The following is a 23408-nucleotide window of genomic DNA, read 5'->3' as shown; positions in this document are numbered from 1 at the left end:
TGATCGCGTGATATGTAAAAAAATGTTACCTGGGTGTAGATATGAATTCATTGAAATGTTCAAACAAAAAAGAAAATGTCAAAAATTACAACTGTTCTGTTGGCTGCGCTACCATAGAGAGCCGCTAGAAGGCCCATGATCAAACCTGTCCTTCCTTCTACCAACACCTACCCTCATAACAACTATCGTAAAGATCCATCTGAAACTTATCTAGTTTTGCTGTTCATTCATACACAGACCCAAAAACACAACCGTCTTAGTAATCACGACCTACTACATGTAATGTCCACTTAGAGAGCTCAATTTCTTCACTGGAGGGGAGTTGGGGAGGGGGGGCTAAATGATTTGGCCTTGGTGTCAAGGATGTTGCATGTTGTGTCACATTTATTTCCATCGACAACGCCACGTTGCCGTCTTATTTTACCGTCCTAGGATATAAGTTGTTTCGTTTTGTTACACATACATACGCAAACTGTAGACATGTGTTACAAAAACAATGTACTGCTGTTCCGTCGACCTGCCGTGGGGTTCTGGTAAAGTCCGCTAGATGTCGCTGCAGAGTAACACACCAATCATACTGAGTGTGATGACTTACATTCGAAGACCACAAACCAATGTATTGTTTCATAGAATCTTATTACATCTATACAAAAATTGTCGGTGTTAGAATTGTCATAAAGTCCAGCAGGCATATTCGCCTACTTTTTACTGAATAATAATATAACAAGGACGAGTTCCGAAATGAAACAAACATCATACCGCATATGTAAATTGTTTTATCAAATGTGAAACAAAAATAATGTAGGACATGGCTGATAAATACAGCATCGGGGTTAGATCGTGTTAAACTTGAAGGCAACTTACACCGTTGAGCGAAAGTCTGATTTGTGAACCGAACATAGGATAAAGACAATTCCACTATACAGACCAAGAAATGACAAATGTAGAACCAGGGGTCGGATGGGACTCTATTCGTCTGCTACTTTGACGACAGGGACATCATGTAGCTCCATGGCCGGTTGGACCCTCCTGGACCCCCGCTCCTGGAAGAACCGCCCCACGGTGAAGTCCCATGCTCGTCTCAACAACGTGAACAAAACGCTGCCCTCCCCATCTTCTTCACTCGAGTCCTCTTCAACGTCTGAAAAAAGGCAAGGTAAAAACGTAGAAATGCAAGCTAGATTCAGTTTTGTTACCAAATATTTGATTTTCAAGTCGCACAGAGCAAAGACCGGTAATTAAGGCTTCTCATTCTTATACGTGGTATTCATGTAAGAGATCTAAGAGGCTGTCAAAATTCAGTTTAGTCCATGAAAAACTTACATTGGCAGGGGCGTCCGACCTCTAAAGTGTCAATCTAGAGAATAATTTCCACATTCCATACGGCGCAGCCGGTCCATATTCAGACCAAAGCAAAAAAATAACCTTTGACCCCTCTTCACTACATCCATTTTCAACACAACAAGTAGGTAAAACCCTTACCTGTAACATACAGCTCCAAAATCCCAACATATCAAAAACAAAAGCCTTTTATAGCTACCAAGGGTACCAAATCTGGGCTGAAAGCATGGGCTCTGCGCCTGCGCGGATTACCGGTCTGTGCCCATTGGATGGCCATGTTGATGATGATACTGTACCTTCCATTGTGGTTCTCCTACTGGAGGCTGGAGTTGAGAAAAATGTCTTGAAGCTGAACTGGCTGGATTCACTTCCCTGGAGAGGAAGAAGAAGCTAGTCTTACAAATGGATAAACGAAAGTTGCATCTTAATCTCCATCAGATTAGCTTACGGTGAAGTTTAACAACGAGCTGACAATTAAGTACATTGTATGTACTATGTGCTTATTCATAACAACACAAACAGAAACGTTGGCCCAGTGAAATCTTGGGGCACCAAAGTGTAATATTTTCAGTAGAATAGACGTTACCGTCAAACGACATGAAAAAGTATCTCAAAGAACGATTCGACGCAAACTGGCCAGAAACATTAGCCAGGGGCAAAAAAAGAAGAATAAACATTACAAGCTGTTGATTATGAGTCAATAATCAAAGAGGCACTCAAATATATATTTTTATCTGTACGGCGAAATTCATAAAGATGTTTGACAACTTAAGAATACGTATATAGCTATTGATTCTGTAAGCATCACCTGGGACGCCTGTCTTTCGGCTCTCCTTCGGCTAGCTAAACCTATATACAACAAAACAACAACATGAGAATTAAAGCCGATGCACTAAACCGTCTACAAGCATGAACCCTACATAGTTCTGCTCATCCCAAAAAAGCAATGCCATTATATAGTGCTCATGCGTAGTGTGCGTAGTCCAGTGGAGGGCAACCCTGCCTCTGGACCAAGAGGTTGTGAGTTTGAATCCCGGCTGTTGTCGCTCACCCGACATGCACGCTACTGGAAATTGCCACTGTCCTTTGGGCGGGACGCTAAGCCGTGGTCTACTGTTAACTGTATTCGTCGGAAAATTCTGGGGGAATTTCCCTGGTATAATGAACCCGTAAACATTGTACATAACGACTGTCTTCTCTGTCAAAACAGATGGAAAATCTCATACCCTGAAGAAGATGAGACGACCAAAGAAAGGAAACGTCGGCTCTTGTTAAATACGTGGTTGTTAATCAAGAACTTTGCTATTTGGTTCGAAATCACTTTTTCCATTTCTTACTGACCTGGAGCGGACCGTAGAAAGTCTGCCATCTCTTCCCTGACCACCTCAGTTGCATCAAATGAGGACTCAGCTGCAGCCTTTAAAAAGTGTTCCAACCGTGTTTTAATATAAGAGAGAAATGTTGGTAACTATAGCAACGAGGGGGTCTGACTTATCTTAATTGACCTGGGTCTGACAGTCTACAATTAAGGATGTCTGAATGGTAACTGCGCACGCGTGGAACCTTCCACAGATAAATTTGTGGAGTTCTCCGAATATTTGTCAAAGAGCCACATAATACTGTTTGATGGAGTGGCAATTTAGAAAGGGAAAGAATGCCTGAACACGCTTGAAAATACCCTGCATTGTTTCATGTCGTAACCTGCGTATATTTTTCTATGATTTGCTCTAGTGAACAATAGCCATTTAGACAATTACAAAAATACTCTATAAAGCTCTACGTAGTACTCCAGTACAGTGACTAATCAGCGGTTCACAGCAAGTGCTCTTGTATATCAAGAAGCTAGCAAAACTAATAAATCTATCACATAGTATATCTTATCACAGATTATTTTAAGAAAGATTTAATCGTTTGTGATTACCCAGTATTTGTTCTTAGGGTCGTTCACTTTCGGCTCGTCCACCAGATCATGAAGAAAGTTGGTCCTCTCCTTGCCACTGTGTAACTTGGAAAGCTGCTTTTTTAACTTGTGGAGCCTGTGGATGCGTGAAAAAAAGGCTGTTACTCGGCCGAGACGAGGGGCGCAACAGATGTGACTTCTAGTCACATTTGAACCCGTCTGCCGTTTTTATATCCTTACGACTTGGGAAGTAGCTATAGCTTCTTCAACTTGGTAAGCCTGTTGATGCGTGAAAAAAAGACAGTTACTCGGCCGAGACGGGGGTCGAAGTAATTGTATGTGTCGCCTGTCAATATCATCGATTGTTCTCATATCAATAACAATACCAGTTGAGGATTTTGAACTGTGTAAAAATATATTGATATCTCATGTTTTGTGCGGCTTTTAGTTCCTGAACACGTCTTGCAAACATGGTGACATTTGGAGAACGAATGTCAACTATATGATCAAGGAGGTTATAGGCCTATAACCTCCTTGCTGTGATGAATTGATTAACTTTTAAAAGTTGCATCTAAGATAAAGTCTAAGACAAGCAGACGATCCATACCTTCGTCGGCCTTTGATGGCAGCCAGGACGGTGGTCGCCTCGGGGTATTCCTGCTCCAGCACACTGTGACAGGAACCTGTGGAAGATGATGAGATGTCACTGATTGGCTCTTCGAGAACCAATGAGACGACTCCATGAAGTCTTCCAAATAGCACGTTACGTTTACGCTGAAAGCCCAAGACTAGGACACATTGCATATTGCTCGAATAAGAATTACGATTTTCTCTAAAACGTACTTATAATCTATCATTGCTGTTTGGCAGGTCCTAACCTTCTAATACATTGTAATAACATATGATTATAGCATATGTCTATAGGATAAGAATAGTGGCATGATATGTCTTCTTTTCTTTTTTGTCATCTCTATCTCTCTCCTACAATGAGCCTCTAATGTCCTCCCCTCTCCTTTTTTGATTCAATGTTACTCCTTTTAAAAGGATCAGTAGTTAAAAGAAGAACCTCGGCACCTTTCGTTAAATCTCGGCCGTTTCCGATGTCCACGGTGGTCTCGAAGGGAATGAAAGATGGAGGACCAATCGGAAGGCTCGACAGAAGTTCACTGGAAAATACACATTTTAAAAATCATTTTCATACGATCCACTTCTATAAAATATACTTATTTTACGGAATCTATACGATCCACCACTACGAAACATACGAATTCCATGGAATCCATACGAGTTATTACTCATGATAACTTGAAAATGGATTCTGGGCTCAGTAACATCTCTACAGCAGAACTTCGCTCACTGATGGAAGACAGAGCCGAGTGGAGAAGAAGAACCTATCGTTCCCCATGTTGGCATCGCTAGATGTCCCCGTTCAAGACAAGACAATTAGGATCGTATGTATTTGCTAAAATTCGTATGAATACTTAGGGACCCCTGAAGATGAGACGACCCCTACCAGTGACCATGTTTGCTGACGCGCTGTTCAGGAGGAGCCAGGCGGCAGAACATGGAGTGGTTCAGAATCTCCTTCACTTCCTGGTCGTACTGCTCCAACTGCAGGTCAACAAACAGTCGCAAGGGGGCGTGTCAAATGTGGGAGTCTTCTTTTTCATTTGTCATCCTCGATTGAGATTAGGCACGGTGCTTGTTCAAGTACTTTGTGTTTTAGCCAAGCACATCGGGTCACTCATTGCCTTCTGGATGGCTGTTTTCTAAAAGTATACTATTTTTGTAAGGCACAATTTGTAACGTTTTTCGTCAAAAATGTTATACGAAACGTGCAAGCGTTACAAACTTTTAATAAGTCTGTTACGAGGTATGAACCACTCGTAAATGAAGGCTACATTTTTTGCATTAACTGAAAAAATACACTTTTCTGTTGAGCATTTTACTGTACACAGAACAACGCAGATGCAATACAGATCACAGATTCAGATCAATTCAGAGAAAGTAGCATATTTGATTCATAAGCTGCTTGTCTTCCATTTTCGATTATCAATTTCTAAAACGTTTTACCCAAGATTACTTTAGTACCTGATGCGACTGGCCGTACCCGTATGTTCCATAAACAAAACAGATTTCCAGTTCCAGTTCCCCTGAGACCTACCGGACGAAATACAAAATCAGTGCAGGAAAATAAAGTCACAAAACGAAAACATGTGGACAAAATGTTGCTCAAAACAAAACAATAAAAACAACACATATGTAGCTGTGTGTATCGTGATGTATTTGACAGATGGTGCAAAATACTCAGCAGAGTTTTCACCAGAAACGTGCAAAAAAGGTAAATAATCAAAAACAAAACAAAATAACGGCAAACATTTACGTGATGTTTCCATTGAAGCTGGACGTCCTCACTCATAAACATTTGCTGGAACGAAAAAAGAGACGTAAAAGTTTATCAAGACTTTAAAAATTAATTTTCAGAAACAGTTGTAAGAAAATTTACCATGACGGAAAACAATGACAAATACGAAAGGTCGCCATGAACGATAACAAAACTTTAGTATGTCACTTATAAGTACATAAGTAGCTTTCCCGGACAAGTACTAACGTTATTGCGGCAAAATCTGTTATGTATTTATCATATCTGATTCGAACCTTAAGATATTTATGATAAGTATCATCAAGGACATCCTATATAATGTCCTTGGTAGCCCTGAACAAATGCAAGTTCCTTTACACATGTGTGTATATGATCAACGCTGTCCTTAGTGCTGCAATACTATCTTGTGGACCTTAAAAGTTTCAAACGGAACGCGCACGTTAAAGAACCCACCACACGTATCGATAAGTGATCTGTGGTTACCTTGACAATGTCGAACAGGTGCAGAGTTGCCGTGCCGACTGTACTTGGCTCCGGTTGGGTGCCGTCCCATGTAAATGCCCGGATGCACACTTTGTTCTGGGCGTGGTCTCTCTCTCGATGCAACTTCGGGGAAAATAGGAAGTCGAAAATTGATATCGCTCCATCTTCAAATGCATAGAAGCTTAGAAATAACTTGAACTAGAGATGACAGATAAAGATATAACGGATCATCTGAGAGCACCACAAAGCGTGAACTGCAAGCCGCACTCGAAACCGCTTCTGATGTGCTATTTTTCAAGGGCCGCTAGAAGGCGCTCCAGTACAGTGATTTGAACTACTGTCGGCGCTCAATAATTCTGTTACATTATGCTTTACATCAAGAACTTCAAATCTCAATCGCTTCTCCCCACTTTTATGAAGAATAATCTTTTCTTCGTCGTATTCACGGGAAAAACAACTGCTTATAGTGCATTTTACACAAATGTGCCGACGGTATCCCACAAATTACTTGAGACGTAAAGTTAAGAAAGTTCTCACCTCAATAGGAAAATGCTTTAGGTCGTCGAAAACGATAACGTCTTGGTTCTTGGCGTCCGGTATCCTGGCGACTTTGGAGTATTTCGTGGTCTCACCAACTTTGATGCTGACAAAAACACCGCTCTTCCTCGGGTTGGGATACAACACTGAAAAGGCAGCTTCTGTCAAGGTAAAATCGGGAAACATTCAGTGAGGGAATCATATCTATGTATTATGACTTGATATCGTATGGTAAGGCTCAGTAGGCATCATGAGGCAACATGCATCGCGGTGCCGACAACCCTTTACGCTAATATCAGAGAGGCATCGCTACGCCGCAGCAGAGTCTTTGCCACCTTGCTATGATTCGACTTACATGAAATCACAACAAATTCATTTTTCCAATGCCTTGGCAAAAGAGTCTGAGTACCAGCCTCCGAAGTGACCGCTGGCTCAATTTTTGTCGCTTACTTCGGAGGCTGGTACTCAGGCTATTGGCAAAAGAGGATACCGCCAAACCCCAGAATATTGTTGCTCTGTATATTAGAAACGACAAGGATACAGTTCTTTGCAATTTTCTTGCATGTCTTCAAGTGAATACCAAGCAGGCCACTCTGAAAGAAAAAAAGAACGAAAACATTTACCTAGAGTCCTAGATACTCATAAGAAAACATCCTAAAGGCAAAATAAACGTATCCTAAAGGCTATTATCTAAACCGCCTGTGAAATGTTTCAAGGGAGAAAATTCCCTTCACCATGCACGAGCCCTCTCTAGCGGATTTATACTGAACGACAAGCGGTGGCCTTCACATAGCATAGGAATGTACGAGATTAACATCACACTATAGATTATATCTGCATGTGACTCTGAGCTCCAATTAGCCGACCAATTTTCCAATTTGTATTATTTTGCCGCGAGTCCAAAGTCCAGACTGAACCAAATCAATCTTTAGGGGTGATTACTCTGTAATACAAACTTCAATTTTCTCCTGTAAAAAAGAAATGATATATAACGCAAGCTTTCTAATCAAACTGACTCTGAATCAAATTGACTATATTGATATGAAAATCATTGTGTTATTTTTCTGATCATCTGGCACCTGGTTTTATAACGGGTCACCCCCGTTAATTGACAAATTTGGAACCGTCCCAGACAAACACTTCCGGCGAGTGAGAAGAACGGAAAAGTGGACCCGAAGTGGAGCCGGCGTTCCGAGTTGGTCACACGTGAGCGTGCCCTCCAGTCATCCCGCATCCACCGCTAGTGACTCAAGAGATAGACCGTCTCAATTCACTCATAGGTAAGTGCGTTGTGTAAATTTGTGGGGGGAAAATGCGGTTTTGTTCATCTTGCCTGGGGGTAAAAGAACGGCGTGTGCGTTTCGGTGGTACAAAGTTTTGTACATCCAGCGGTAAGGGACGATGCATTTTTTTTCTCTCTCTCTCTCTCTGTGGAAGTGAGATTGTTGTCCTCTCTCTGTTCTCTGCGAATCTGGGCATCTCCAAGTCTCCAAAAAGATTGCGTCAAGGATCAAAACACTTCGTTATTTTCAGGCCTGGTTATTTTGGAAATATAAATCTACGTCTACCGTGCGTAAGTTGGGAAATAAGTGCAGTGTTAGCTATTCTATGCTTCCTAGAACCCCTAGATTTATAGAGACTTTTGCCGAACTCGTTTCCTCGCTAAATGCAGCTGAGATCATTTGCGGCGTCCTAGACTGCCAAATTAGATGGTTAGAATAGCGGGAAGTCCTTCGATTCTTTTATGTCTGGCGGTTTAATCTCGTTGTTTATGTTGTATGGAAAGGTTAATTTGTGAAATTATCTCACCCGGGTGCTAAAAGAGAACTGTGTAACAGTTATAGAGATGCACATTTTTCTCTGAAGTTACGAAAGCGGTTTGCATAACATCACGCCATTGTCGAATGCCGAATGAATTTCTTTAGATGGTTTAGATTTGACTCTTGAGAACTAGCAGACGGTTTCTGGTGTTCAGGAAATCCTTGTTTGTTTGTGTAGATCTGCCGAAACGCGAGCCTTCTTGACCGGAAAGACGAAGAAAAGAGCCCTAACATTATACCGGCGGGTTCCTCCTTTGTTGACACCGAAAAGTGCAGAGGTTGACAAATTGGCTGTCTAAAATTTGCATCGAAAACGATTTTTTATCGTTTCTTTTTAAAATAGAGATCTACTAGCGAAAATGATTCTTGTAAAAATCACCTAGGCATATGAGGCCTTGGTTTTGCGTAACAATGCAGGGCTCCTGCAGACGACATAAATGGACGATCCCCGCCCGGCTTAGCAGTAGCGCTGTAAACAAAGGATATTGTTGTTTCTGTGTGTCTGTCATTATGTCAATCAACTTGGTACATCCCATATGCGAAACGCTCTAAAATTTCTCTTGAAAACGTGTTCAAATTTGCATTTTGAGCCAATCTCATAGACAATATTGAATGCATAGATTCTAATAAAAATATGAAGTTTTTCGTTCATTATTATTCAGTAGAAGCAAGGAGCTTATTGGTAGAAGGATCTTTACGAGAAAGAATTATATAAGGAAATGCACGCATGTTTCTGTTTCAAATTAGCCACGCTGGCCGCGCGTGTTGTGGGCACAAGCAAATTTTGATACCGGATAAACTTGCTGGGCGCGGAAACCTAAACCATGTGCCCCTGGTCCCGAGCGACTTGGCATCAAGTCACGGTCATTGGAAGTGTGAAATCATGAATCAAAAAGTAGAAACACTACATGATCTGCTGGCAAGTGCACGAAAGATAAAAATTAAAGACCTTCTTTTGTGTTTCCAATATAAACCAGTCAGATTTTCGTTGTCAGATAAGAAAGATCGGCCATGTCGCCACAAATGTCATTTTTTATAATGACGATCCACCCTCCCTGTATCTGCTTGGAGCACCCATTGTTACAGCATCCTCTCGTGCAAGAAGTTCCTGGGGGAAACCTAGGAGTTTCAAACTGAGAGGCAAATATCTGAAAAATGTCGGAATGCAACTCCACCCGGTTTTCTGACAAATGGATGTGCCCCTGGGGCAAGTCCAAGTACAGTATATGGGAATGGAACATACCACTATGGATTGTGGGGTGGATTACACAACACATAAAAAGGGGACTATAAATGAGTCCAAACTTGATAGAGCGAAATAGGAGAAGTAAGATTAAAAAATTATAGAAAGAAAATTTATTAGGTTTTTAGGTAACGTTACCTACCTTACCAACAGAAGCAACTACCGTATTGCCTCGAATAAAGTACACACTTTTTAAACATTTCAAAATTCAAAAGGCACCACAAGTCATTGCTAAAGTCAGGGTGCGTACTTTATTTGAGGTTATTGCCCGGACAAATTGGAAAAGGACCTCAAACCCTTGCTTAATCAAACCAGGAACCCAGCTGCAGTGCAACAATGCATGGCTCAATACCTGCCAATTTGCAAAGTTAACTTGTCGTAGGCAATCCTCAAGTTTGCAGAGACGATGCTGTCAGAGTAAACGAGAGAATCTTTAATGAATCTAAGGAATGGCATTATGTAGAAGTCCTTGATATAAGAAAAATGACCTGGAGATAATAAAATTTATCCTGTTCAAAATTTGTTCAAGATAAGTGGAGAAGGGGTGCGTACTTTATTTGGGGTTTTTCACTTTACTTTTCACTTTCAGTTCTGCAAATTTGTCTGGAACTGGAAGTAACCCCAAATCAGGGATGCGCACTTAAATAGAGACACTTCAGTCTTACGTTAATGAGCCAAAACAAACTAAAGGACCCTAAAGGAGAGAATAAACAATAGGTCCAAAAAGTTGTAGCTAGCCTGTAGTATTTCAACAACACCTCTCTCCAAACAAAAACTCACTGTTGTTGACATGATCCTTCAATCTCAGAGCAGAACCAGGGTTCTCAGAAGCTAGGATGCATTGTACAGTGTATTTGTATATAAGGCCAGGCCAATGTAATCATTTGGTTGGAGGAGTTTAAAACATTGTATATGTTGGATATAGGAGGTTCTTTGTACACAACCAGGTAATCTCACCTGCTGACGTTTCACCTGCTGACGGTTGTGTACAAAGAACCTCCTATATCATATATCCTACCAACCTGATGAAATTATTTTCGGATTGTATATGTTGAACTGGAAGAGTTTGAGGGGGAAATATTTACTTTGGTTCACATACATGTACATGTAGTTTCAGAGTATGAATAAAGTCAAGGCCAAGTTTCACCCCCCCCCCCCTACATGTATGTTTTTATGTTTATCCTCTTGCCAATTTTAAAGGTGTCTACAAACAAAGAAATGCATTGGTATGGCCCAAGATACAGAAGAGAAATGTACTCAAACAATTTGGCATACAACTGCATTTCTTATTCTTTTATATCTCATGAATTCTGAGCCCTTAGTTTGTTTTTATTCCCTCTCTGGTTGAAGGCCTTTGAAATGCATAAAAGGCTGTGTAACCTTCCCCATGCTGAGGTAGCCTTGGGCACCAAACTTGTCTTTGTTACAGGGTTAAAGCAGCAGGGGGAAGGTAAACTAGTTGCACAGAAAAACAGGAAGTTCCCGTAACACGAGGATCAACTCTGGGTTTCCTCCAAGTTTCCTTCATAAATATTTTTGTTCAGTTGGTTTAATTACCAGTAAAACGCCTCATGGCGACACAACGCACCAGGTTTGTACTGAAAAGTACATGCTGCATATCTAGACAGATTTATTTGATTCACTCACACCAGGATGGACCCCTACTCTTTTCGATATGTGTGTGGGGTCTCCTCGAACAGTGTTTTGATGTGTAAGCAACCAATGATCTCAGTTTCAGTGAATTAGATAATTTGGGTCTTTATACTGTGATAAGATTTGGAAACCTTTCACTGTAACTAAAAGTGTAACTGTGTAAGGTAGAATTGTAGATATACAAGTAGTTGAAGTCTATTATTATTTAAAACCTCTTCTTTCACCTCTTTCTGATACTGTACTGTAGCTAGACTTTGTTATCACACCATGACTCTCCTAGGCAATGAAATAGTAGAACACCACTACAATTTTCAAATTTAGGTTATCTATCAAAACTTGCTTTTCTTTGGCTGCAATTCAGCTTCCCCAAACCTACACCACCACTTTGATTTTCTAGGGAAACCCCCAAAAATTTATCACTTTTCCTAATAATCTGTCTTGGCAAGTTGCCCTTTCCTTTTACACATAACAGGCTGACTAAGTGCTGACAAGCAAGTCCTTGGCAGTATCTACTACATGTATCTGTGGTGTGTATTTGTTTCCAACAATGTTTGGAATGAGATTTGCCGTTTTTGCTGTGTAAGGGATATGTCACGACAAGGTCAGTGGTTGGAGTTGTGGTGCTGACACTGGCTCTAGCCTGGACCAGGTAAAATAAACATGTCAGGGATGAGGATTTGCAGCCTTCTGTCTTATGTATACAGGGGACTGTTCAGTAATACTAGGCAAGCAGGTGGTGGGAAGTTAGTCTGGGCGGTCACATGGAAGTAGGTACAGTAGTCTCCAAGCAGATGTAAGGATGTGGCTCAATCTTTGTGTTTTATGCCTGCTTTTATAACATTTATCTTTTTAAGTAGGAGAAGGTAAAGAAACCAGTAGAGCCCAACTCCTTCCAGAATAATTTTGGACTAAGTAAATATCGCACTTTGGACAAATGCTTGTAGCCTTTTACAGCTTATACTCACAAAGTTGATATTTTGTAAGAAAAAATACAATACTAGCAAAGAGTACTTAATATTATACAAAAATACAGGCAAAAAACAAATGAGAATGAGCTGGATCCTTACATCTGCTTGGAGATTAGGTCCCCTATGATGAGATACTAAATAGTAGCACAAGCACCACTGACTCTCCTTGCCAATAATTCATCCTATTTTTTTTTTCGAATTCTGCTCTCACTATCCTGTAGACAAGCCTGCTGTTAGAGGCTGCCTCAGATCCCAATAGAGGTCAATATACCCACTGATGATAAAGTAACTAATGAAATCCTATCCCATCTCACAGCACTAAGTATATTGGTGTCTGTTACTTCATAATTCAAACCAGAGACAAGGATTTATTATACTAATTTGTGGTTATACCAGTCACTACAAATTCGACATCTGGTTTCAGGCTCCAATTCTTTATCTCTTTGACCCTCTTTGGCAGACATCTGTAAAATATGTTCCAAATATAAAGTAACTTATGACACACAAAATGATATCGAACATCCTCTGATAACTTGAGACCACTTCCGTGCATACATTGTAAATCTCAATCCTTGCTATTATGACATCTGTAGGAAATAAATTTTCTTAAAGGTTCTGCTTCAAATTTGGTGTTAGTATTGAAACATCTGTGCTAAGTTAGGCACCACAGTAGTTGGTGTAAAGCAAGAAGGGAACCCTCCACTTCAAGTCTGTCAGTGAGATTTACCCTGAGGGAGAAGAGATATTGAGGTCAGTATCTAAACAGGAGATTACTGGGCGGCACAAGTTTGTACTGGAAGGTTTCCCATAAACAGTAGGGTAGCAGACAGGGATTGGGGCATCACTGAGATTCTTCCTGGCCTGGTGGTTGTCATGCATGTATCACTGTAAACTTGGAGGGTAAGAGTGCAGGGGTGAGCGGTTGTCATACATGAATGAAATGATGATATCTGGCAACTTCATGCAATTTTTTGCGGAGAGGTTCTCACACACACACACATGCCCGAGTCTCCCGACAGCCGACACCCCTTTGTTTCAAAGCCACTATTTAGGGGGCGGCAGGACATATGAGAGTCGGAACATAGGACTGTCTCCCATGCATACATGTACATGTTGATTAGAGTTCGCTGCTAGTAACGCTACTACTAGTAAGCCTTCCCCCCTTTCCTTTGTTATTTTCAGGGACTGGGACATTACGTAGCCTAGTGGATATCATGTATTTTTCACTCACACTGTTAATTTTGAAGGGGAGACGAGTGTGAGAGAAAGCCAGACAACTGTACATAGGCAAGCATGGAGCTGTAGCTAGTATGATAAACATATGCTAGTAATATGCATTCATTCATATATGCTATTGAATATCAAAAAGGATTAGAAGTAGAGGTGGTGGGGTGATAGATTCCAGAAACATCCATGTTACCAATACTGTTTGCACAGACCCAGGTAGGCTCTAGAAGAAAGCTTCTTGGATCAACCTCCTATCCCCCACCCCCATTACAGCTGACTTGGGCCGTGTCAAATTGAAGCTAATGACCTGGAGTCCAAAATCCATCCCTGTTTTCTATCTATGGGCAACAGATACTGTAAATGCATTTGATTAAGTACTAAAGGTTTTATTTTCACAGTAGGAAGAAAACGGAGTGTTTGTGGAGATTTTAACTTCGCGTTTGAGACAATAGTAGACAAGGGGATAGGAGGGCAAAAAATGTTTGCGGTGGTTTTAAGTTTGTGGCGAAGAGCTTACCGCGAAAACCGTGAACATAAAACCGCCTTTTTAACCACTGCAAACATTTCTGCATTTACAGTACTGTTTAGGGTTACACTTACAGCTGAGAAGAGAGCGATGGATTCCAGGCTAATGACCTGTTTCTTGCCAGGGTTCTTGAGTGGTATGATCAGGGTTTTGTGTGAAGTTTTGTTTAGACTACAGTTAACTAACTCATAGACCAGAAAACCAGGGCTCCTTCTTACAGTAAAATATTAGCACGTGTGGAGGATCAAACTTTAAGGTACTGTTCCAACTTCCAAGGTAATGTTACGTTACTGTAAATTGTTGTAAGTTTGCATTGACTTAATTTTGCAGTAGGAGAGGAAAGGAAGTGTTTTAAGTTTCGGTTGAAGCATAGTAATTTCAAAACAAGACAGAACATAATTTTGCAGTGTGGGTTTACAGTGGGAGGTCACAAAAAAAACAATGAACATGAAACACTGCAAATATTACCCAATTTGTGACGTAACAGTTTAGGGTGTCTGGCCCAGAACCCAGACGTCCTGGGTTTGAATGGGGAAAGGCACACAATGCGAATTTCGTCACTCCATCCAGGTGTAAAATTGGGTACCTGACTTTGGTTGGGGAGGTAAAAAAGAGGGATGGGCTCCACCTTCCAATACCATGTCTTATACACACCGTGGATAACAACCCACTGCCCCTACGACTTGGAAAAGGGCTATGGGACTATTTTTAGTCTTACCTTTATTTCCTGATTAACAGATGGTCTTATCCACAACTGTATTATCTATTGACTTTTCTCTCTATTCCTACCACAGATCAAGTCCAGGGCCATCATGGCACTACCGCCTGGCTATGCGGACAGCGTACACGAATACCCAAACCACGCTGATCAGCTGCTGCAGCACCTTCGCGAACTGCGCAAAATCAGCCGTCTACACGACGTGGTCCTCAAGCTGTCCGACGGCGAATGGCGGGCTCACAAGTGTGTTCTCTCCGCTTATTCCGGATTCTTCCGCACGCTGTTTGTCACTTCGGGGAGTCACGAGAAGGAGGTGAGGTTGAGTTTTGAGTTAATTCAGATCCACGATTGGGAGGGTCTGCATTGGGGGTCCCGACAACACTTAAAGCTGAATTCCAAAGAACCCCCTATGTATTACGCTAAGATCAAGGGAAACAATTACAGTGCTCAAAATTTAGTTGCCTCGCTACGAATTTGATGAAGAAGCCGGCTTTCCCTACGAATTACGAGAAATAGATTTTTAAAGATACTCTGCCTTCGCCTTACAGTAGAGAGCATGCAGACCCTCAATTAGCGCAACTTACATTGCAGTTATTCTTCCTGTGGTCCTTATGAACAAACATTGCACAAAACTTCAGTGATGACACACAGAAAATTCTCAAGTGATGAAAAAATCAACTAGAGGTCCATATACATTCATTGACTCAGACCCTTCCCATTGGCACATAGGGCAGCAAGTTTCCTTGCTGTTCCAGTAACACTACTAATAGTAGCAGGGTATATTTTTACAGGGAAAGGTTGCTAGCCCTTTCCCTTCATAAATATATACAGTGGAAAAAATAGAAAGGAATTTTCTGGTAACCTTACACCTTCAAACTATTCCAGGTGAAGCTGAAAACACTGAGGTGTAAGGGGATTGGCCCTCTCCTGGAGTACATGTACACGGGAAGACTGGAATTGGTCGAGGAAAACGTCATGGAGGTGTTCTGCACAGCAGGCTATCTGCAAGTCTTCGGTGTCCTCGGCGACATCTCCAAGTTCATGAGCAACACCACACTGCCCTCGCAACAAGGAAGTCATAGCAACGGCATCGACTACAACTTAATGAATGACGGCATTGACCAGGAGGAAATGTGCAACGAAAGTCTGTGTGATACGGTAAGTTTACAACAAGAGCTACGCTCGCAGTCTCCGGATTCAGGCACGCAGTCGGGCGAGGAATTACGAACGGAAGAGGAAATGGCGGTAACGTCAATCTCAGGAAATAATTTTGAAGTTCTGGCTGCTCAGATGAGCCAAATGACAGCAGATGCCTTCGCTCAGGCATTGTCGTTGGACCTGACGTATAACGGGCAAAATGCAACACTCGTTGATTCTCCGGTTATCATGGACGCCAACGGTCTGCCCTCCATGGTGGTTCTTGACCAGGGGACAGTTGAACAGTTTCATGTAGACCAGCCTAGCATAGCAATGCAAGTAGACGAAAACTCTCTTGAAGGAGAAGCTAGAATGGGGGAGATACATGTGAACTCTTCTGAACAAGTGTCTGACAGCACAACAGCTGATGAGAATGCCACCTGCGCCATGCCCCCTGTGTTAGATGTTGGTACTGCAGCAGATGAAGCCAATGCTGACAGTAAGGAACAAGATGAAACTAGAAATGATAAGTCTGTGAACTTGGCTGTCAAGGAGATTTACGTTCACCTGTCAGAAACGAAAGAAGGCCAAGTTGAACATCAGGGAAAGTGTCAGAATGCTACAGGGGGAGAGTCACGGTCAGCAGAAGTAGATAGGGACAGTTCACCGACTACTCAGGCTGGGGATGAACCCAAAACTATCGCAAGTGATGGCGATGATGGAACTACAACAGCGCCAAACACTGATGTACCAAAGAAAGGGAAACAGAAGAGAAAAGTCGCCAGAAAAACTAATCCCACAACCAGGAAGAGAACTCGAAAATCAAAGAATGATACTACAGTTGCTGGTGAAAATGAGGTGACGGTGATACTTCAGAAAAATCAGCAAGATGCTGTAGGAAAGAACAACAACGAAGCAACAAAGCGGCGCCGGAAGCTAAAGAACGACCCCTATCTTTGCAACATCTGTGGTGAGGAGTTACAAACTAGTGGGAAACTGCGAACGCACATGGCCAATCACGAAGGGGGAAAGAAATATGAATGTCCGATCTGTTTGGCAAAGTTTGGTTACTCAAACCACCTGGCAGACCACATGCGTATCCATACCGGGGAGAGACCGTACAAATGCGACCAATGTGACGCTAACTTCAAGCAGATGTCGACGCTGATACGTCACACGAGGAGGCACACGGGTCAGATGCCGTACCGCTGCGCCGTCTGCAATCTCGGATTCCACGACACGACGCATCTCAAACTTCACCTGAAAACTCACGCCAAAGTTAACAAGGAACCAGAAGAAGAGTTCACGTTTACAGTGATAGCCAAAGGCACTACGATAGATCCAATTTCTTTATCAACCGATTCAAGTTGCTTATTATCAACTGATCCAAGTTGCTTATCGACTGACCCAAGTTGCTAATCGAATGATCCAAGTTGCATAATTGCTTATCGACTGATCCAAGTTACTTATCGACAGATCCAAATTGCTTATCGACAGATCCAAGTTGGTTATTGACTGATCCAAGTTGATTCAAATTGACTGATCCAAGTTGCTTTAATCAACAGATCCAAGTTATTATCAACAGATCCAAGTTGTTTATCGACTGATCCAAGTTGCTTATCGACTGATCCAAGTTCCTTATAGACTGATCCAAGTTGCTGCTGATCCAAGTCGTAAATACATAAACAACATGCCTATGAGAAAGCTCGCCAAGAAATAATTTCAGTGTGCTAAAGGTTAATCAACTCTACCCACCCCTTATTGACAGACTGACTGGTATTTGTTTTAAGTCCAAGGCTGTGGTGCCCTTGAATGACCCCTCTGTTGTGACGCCAAATGTTTCTGCTACAACCTCAGTGATGACGGGAAATGGGGAAAACACAGTAACGTTTACGCTACAATTTAGTATAAACCCAGTAATGCCAAGGAATGTGAAAAACAAGTTTACAATCATTAGATGTCAGCACGGACCAGCCTGTCACAAACAATTTGTCCTTCAATGTTGCTCAGGTCAGCTGGGAAACATAAATCCTTAGGGAACCGGTTCCTTCCTGGAAGACGTGTTGAAGCACTTTAAGAAGGACCCATAGATTGTATATCTTATTTCTTGGAGTGGGGGTGTTTGAAATCAAGAAATGTTGCAATTTTCTTTCAGTGGTTTCAGAACAGAGTAATTTTCCGCTGGTATGCAAACTTTAGGTTAAAGATGGATAAATGCTAACATCCAAGAAACATAGATGGTTTGGACCAAGGCTAACTTCTAATTAAAACTAACAGGCCTGTGTTAGCCATTTCTTAAAACTGCCTTAAGTTTTCTTCAAGAATGTTTAAGGTCAAACCACAAAGATTACTGCAGCTAATATATCAGAAGAACTTAGCTGAATCTTTGCCCAGTATGTACCAAATGTGGGAATCTTATCATGCAAACTTTTCCAACGTGAAAGGTGTCATTCCTTATCTATGGAAGGGGTTAGGGGGGCTTGGCTGTGGGATTTGACCTTCGAATGTCGTTTGACAGTTGTTTATCCCCATTTGATGGATTGATTTTGGCACCTAACAACTGTGTTTAGGTGTTAGACGTAGTATGTACATTGTCAGCCCTCCTTGAAGAGTAGCCTCCATCGCAGACTTCTAGGGGCGCCGGCGTTTTGGGGGGGAGCGCGGATTCCCGATTTTCACCATGGGCCATCACGTTCTCTAATGCCTGGAAGATTGTTTTCTAGGCTAGCATAAACTACTGAAAATGCAGAAATGTTTGCGGTTTTGTTTTCGCGGGGAACTCTTTACCATGAACTTAAAACACCTTAAACCACCGCGAAATTAAATCCCCGTAAACATTTCTGCATTTATAGTATCTCCCCAAGCTTAGAAAACCAGATTATATTGACAGATGCAGAAACAGTTGACAAGCTATCCGTACCAGCTGTGACGGAAGATTACTTATAAAGTAATGTAACAGGTCAACTCGAAGTTTTACGTGCATAGCTACGAATACCTTGTGTCAATCATGTTGAAACATCTGTTTTTCTGTATTAACCAAAGATTTAAGGGGGAAATGTGCCCTAAGAGGCTTCTATGAAGTCCACGTGTAACATATCAACTTCTACCTCACGCAGTGGTATAAGTAAAGCAAGTCTGTGGAATCCATTGTACCTATTTCATATGTATCGTAAAGTGTACATAACTGAAGGTTCGAATATGGGACAAATATGAACCACATTGATTGTAGTGTAGACAATGTATCTTTGGAGAAGACGACGTCTGTAAAATCATACAGATGGTACAACTCAAGAAGTAAAGTATATGTATATGTATTAACCATATCAGAATTGATTATCATATAGAATTCTGTATAAGTTCCATCAATAAAAAAGTATGGCAAACTTTTCTATTTGGTCTATGTAGCTTTTTGTGAGGGGGTCGGGACAAAGATTAAAACTAAATTCTGTAGGACCGCCTACTAGTATGCATTGCGATAAATTCTGCAGGTCGGATAAGCAAAATGCTACTATCTCGCTGTGAATTACGAGGGGGAAAAATTACGATTTACGGTGAAGCAAAATACTAATAGCCTGCTCACGGAAAATGGCCATGCAGACCCCCATTTATCTTTACAGAGACAATGTATACAATCCGTTGATGAAAGTTAGACATCCCGGTAGTAAGAAACGCCAAAAATAGTTACTCAAGCAACTGGATAAGATTTTGAAACAGGCGTTTCAGACAGCATCCACTGTCTTCCGTCAGTGACTAACGCCAAATTTTTTGTGAGCTGACCTTACGACCAAATACCCCGTTGTATTATTGGCATAACTCCACAACTTATTGACTGAAAACAAAAAGACTCTAAAAACTCTGGAGTCCCTAAAGCTGTTTTCAGCAGCCTTTAAACGTGCGCTCTCTATATATGTGTAAATCTTGTCCAGGCAAACATTTATCTACCAACTCCATCTGCTAAAAGACCGGCCTTTCCCAGGGCATTTCCTGAAAGTTTCCCGGTAACTCTGCTCTTTCTTAGGACAAATGCCCCCGTTGTTGCGGGATATCTTTCACCAGAAAGTAAAGGAAGGGGCTTTAAAACTCTCCAGTCACGATAAATTCTTTTCGGCAGCCTTTAATTATCTTGTAAATCTCTGCCGAGTTCGTGTACCCTGCTCACAGGCAAACATTTATCTACAAACTCCATCTGCTGAAAGGCTTGGCGTTTCCTGGAGTAGCTGAACTCGTGCTAAGGCCGCACATGTTAGTCTTCAAGCAGAGCTAGAGGTAAGGATGTGATTTATAAGGCTGTGTAAAGACTTACGGCCAGGGCTACCCAACTTAATATACCCAACTTGCTGAAGTCTATTACAAAGGGCTAGCCCTGATATTAAACTGAACATTATACAATTCGCGAAGACATTATCGGTTGCAAGGAACATATAAAGGCGTTTACAAAGCACAAGTTACATGTAACGTTAGTTGCACAGAGCACAAGACTATAATACAAGATCCGGCTTTATATTCTCGGTGTTAAAAAATATGCCAGTTTTTGCGACATTTAGTAGGTTTTTCCGGTATTGAAATCTCTTCGAAGGACTAAAACGCGTTGGTTTTATATTTTATTCGCGGTAGGGGGGACAGGGGGTTTCACGGTCTTCTTAATTCTCGGTTGAAACAATAGTGATCGCGATGTCTTCACGGTACGGTAATATTAAATTTAAAGGAGATATTTGCGATAATATGAATTCGTAGCCTGGATGCCAGACCCCCAATCTCTAAAACATCTATCCCCACACGATAGATGGTCATAGATATTTTAGAGATTGGGGGTCTGGCATCCAGGCTAATACATTCGCGGTAGAGACGTCACCAGGAAAATAAAACCACCGCGAAGAACCACCGAGAAGCATCCTTACATGTGCTTGGAGATAAGCCCATGTGGGGCCGATCAGTACAAGAAGAAAGGCCTGGCGCACAGAGTTCGGTCTTGGCAGTGGTGTAGTTGTTAACCTTGACGGTGTGGCGCCAGGGATAGGAGGGAACAACGTGGTGTTTTAAAACAACTGCTGCAAGAGGGTCATGTCACGGGCAATGCCTCTTCGGAACAAAAACACGTACGGGTAAACGACTTTGGGGATTTCGAGGGGTTGGCCATATGTGGGCCTGTTTTGGTTGGAAGATCAGTTTTAAAGGTCTTTAAACATGTTTGCATTGCGCAACTTCTCTCCCTGAATATTGATATGCTATATGGTTGATTTAACTTACTTTGTAAAGAAATGGTAGGAAAATCTACTATTTGTGTTTGTCCTAATCCTACATAGTGGACCTTTGATACACTTGCCAGGAATGTTTTTCTGAATAAGAATGACTACAAATGCATGCAGTAAAGCGTATACACTATCTAACTGATATGTAATGTTTCTTCTATAGGGTCTGCAGGGAAATTTAAAGCTACCTTTATTGTATAATGTGTTGAAAGGTAGATTTCTATCTTGGGAAAGGCCGGAAATTGAAGTATGTTGACCCGAAACGACTCCGAAAATGTGTGCCTCATTACGGTGTAGGTGAGCTTGGTGTAATCCACGTTAAAGTTGGAGACACGTGTTCGGTTTTTACAAAGATTAGTCTTATCAAGGAGGTTTAGATTTTAAACCTCATTGGTCTTATCTTCAGATGCACACAGTTTGGTCGACCAATTTGTGGAAAAATGGAAGCGGCGTCCGACAGTCAAGTTACCAAACTTCTGGGCTAACTCCCAGTGTCTTTGAAAATAAAAACTTTTCGAACATTTATGAAGACTGTTGTTGTTGTCCTTGTTTAACGTCTATTATCTCACTAGACGTGGTCTCTAGTTGCTGGGTTTCGTTTGGTTCGAGTACTTGTCGATGATAAAGATAAAGAACCAAACTTTGAATGGTCTTTTGAGTCTAACATGTTATCAAGACCTACATGAAGCAAACCAAGAAGACCTGAAGTGGCTACAGTAATGGTACGACAAGATATGATGATGATTATGAACGAGCTTCTCAAAAGAAAGAGAATGTAGAAAGATTTTCTTTTTGAAATTGACCCAAGATGGGGGTCTGTAACCTTCTGCACAACTTGTCGGCATGACCTTGTGCTCCTTCTTTGCCCCCTTTTAACCCGAGTGACCTCTGTGACCTTCCGGTTGGCCCTGGAGAGGTCAGCTGAGAAAGGCCCTTTGTTTCTTTAATCTCCAAGCAGATGTAGGGGGCGAAGGACTTCAAACGTGGACTACTAGAAATACGTACCAAAGTACAAGTTAAACACAAAGCCGAGCCTTACATTTGTCAAGAGATTTGATATGTTGGCTGTTTTATATACAGTACAGTTCTCTTGCCAAAAATTGATAATATGTAAAAATTTCTGGTATTTCGCATCACGAATTTGTTATAGTTGCACCGTCCAGAAAACTGCTATTTTGTATCGTAAATCGTGATTGAGTGTGTACGTATTCAGTTGACAAAATTTACGAATTTTTTATTATTTGTTGTTCTTGCTGATACGGTGACATATAAGCGCCTCCTAGCAGCAAAGACTAAAAATACAACATTTCTTGACGACGTCCACCGATTATGGCATTATCGATTTACGTCTCTGCTATGAACAATAATAAAACCGTCGATTGTTTTATCTATCTAATGTACGTCACCAACGACGTTACTGTTGACGGCGAAACGTCTTGGCAGCGAAAAGTCTAGAATGGAGCTGGTTTGATTACTAGTCTCTACCAGACTAACTACGCCAGCTATAGCCATAGGGAGACTTTTTGCCAGCAGGGAAGTTTGACCACCAGAGGGTTTCATTTGCAAGCGCGGGGGAAATATATACCTTACCGTGGACTGACTACTGGTCAATTATTCCCCCTTTTGCCGGATTCTACGATCCGTACGCCCGCAGGAAGGCCTGCTGGATGCTGAGACTACTGTTTTCTCACGTCCAAATATTTTACAAACCGGAGAACAAGCGATGGGTTCCTTCTCCGCTGCGTCTTTGTCCTCACTGTACAGCCCACTGATTCCGGTCGACGCGGCCTTCTTCCTGGACCTGTGAGAACTTCTCTGTTCATCCCTGCTCTGTCTGGAGATCATCGACGGCCTCGAAATGGACTGTTGGGTGGCATTTTCGGAGCTAGCAACAACGGAAAACAAAATATATGTAGTATCATACCTCAGTAAAAGGACGCAACACACTTATCTTTTAAAAGAGTAGTGGTCACCAGGTGTGTTTGGCTAGATACGTAAGCCGTAACGAAGCCGCATTGCATAGGCTAGCGAAAAAGCGTCATGCTTCGTCCTCAGTCTGAGGTGGACCGGAAAGAATAGAAAGAACGAAGACGTGAAACATTTCTTAGCATCTTTGTGTCTTGAGCAAACTTTAAAAACCCTTCCTTAGGTATGCAAACCTAGTTACATTTCAGCTCCAAGAAGACCAGCCATGGTGTTGCCGTTTTACTCTCGCAGCCTGTT

At 41.7% G+C, this 23408-nt stretch overlaps 2 protein-coding genes across 3 annotated transcripts; one reads left to right on the top strand and one right to left on the bottom strand.

The window, feature by feature from the left end:
- Nucleotides 1-364: 364 nt before the first annotated feature.
- On the bottom strand, nucleotides 365-23072 carry LOC136445509 (cation channel sperm-associated targeting subunit tau-like). Of its 2 annotated transcripts, XM_066443539.1 has the most exons (15): nucleotides 22896-23072; nucleotides 7186-7237; nucleotides 6645-6790; nucleotides 6108-6230; nucleotides 5625-5669; nucleotides 5333-5401; nucleotides 4755-4852; nucleotides 4316-4407; nucleotides 3849-3924; nucleotides 3263-3377; nucleotides 2683-2758; nucleotides 2150-2190; nucleotides 1638-1713; nucleotides 929-1141; nucleotides 365-553 (listed from the first exon to the last, which is right to left on the bottom strand). In XM_066443539.1, exons 1-14 carry the CDS (start codon nucleotides 23028-23030, stop codon nucleotides 969-971), a joined length of 1317 nt encoding a protein of 438 aa, XP_066299636.1. In that variant the 5' UTR covers nucleotides 23031-23072; the 3' UTR covers nucleotides 365-553; nucleotides 929-968. The 2 variants fall into 2 exon arrangements, with proteins under 2 accessions (XP_066299636.1, XP_066299635.1); XM_066443538.1 differs by lacking the exon at nucleotides 365-553 and having other exon boundaries at nucleotides 597-1141.
- LOC136445508 (B-cell CLL/lymphoma 6 member B protein-like) lies at nucleotides 7790-21710 on the top strand. Its single transcript, XM_066443537.1, has 3 exons — nucleotides 7790-7924; nucleotides 14876-15112; nucleotides 15685-21710. Exons 2-3 carry the CDS (start codon nucleotides 14894-14896, stop codon nucleotides 17353-17355), a joined length of 1890 nt encoding a protein of 629 aa, XP_066299634.1. The 5' UTR covers nucleotides 7790-7924; nucleotides 14876-14893; the 3' UTR covers nucleotides 17356-21710.
- Nucleotides 23073-23408: the final 336 nt, after the last annotated feature.

The sequence above is a fragment of the Branchiostoma lanceolatum genome, chromosome 12, assembly GCF_035083965.1.
Source record: "Branchiostoma lanceolatum isolate klBraLanc5 chromosome 12, klBraLanc5.hap2, whole genome shotgun sequence".
In the NCBI taxonomy this organism is placed as follows: Eukaryota; Metazoa; Chordata; class Leptocardii; order Amphioxiformes; family Branchiostomatidae; genus Branchiostoma; species Branchiostoma lanceolatum.
The sequence above is the reverse complement of the archived record's forward strand: the minus strand, read 5'-3'. Positions and strand labels throughout refer to the sequence as shown.

Excerpts from the sequence above, each read along its gene's own strand:
- LOC136445509 (XM_066443539.1), bottom strand. The coding sequence starts at position 23,030 with ATGATCTCCAGACAGAGCAGGGATGAACAGAGAAGTTCTCACAGGTCC. Across the intron at positions 6,791-7,185 it reads CAAGAAAATTGCAAAGAACT|TGTTGTATCCCAACCCGAGG; the intron begins GTATCCTTGTCG and ends CTGCCTTTTCAG. Across the intron at positions 1,142-1,637 it reads TAGGAGAACCACAATGGAAG|ACGTTGAAGAGGACTCGAGT; the intron begins GTACAGTATCAT and ends GCCTTTTTTCAG.
- LOC136445508 (XM_066443537.1), top strand. The coding sequence starts at position 14,894 with ATGGCACTACCGCCTGGCTATGCGGACAGCGTACACGAATACCCAAAC. Across the intron at positions 15,113-15,684 it reads CGGGGAGTCACGAGAAGGAG|GTGAAGCTGAAAACACTGAG; the intron begins GTGAGGTTGAGT and ends AAACTATTCCAG.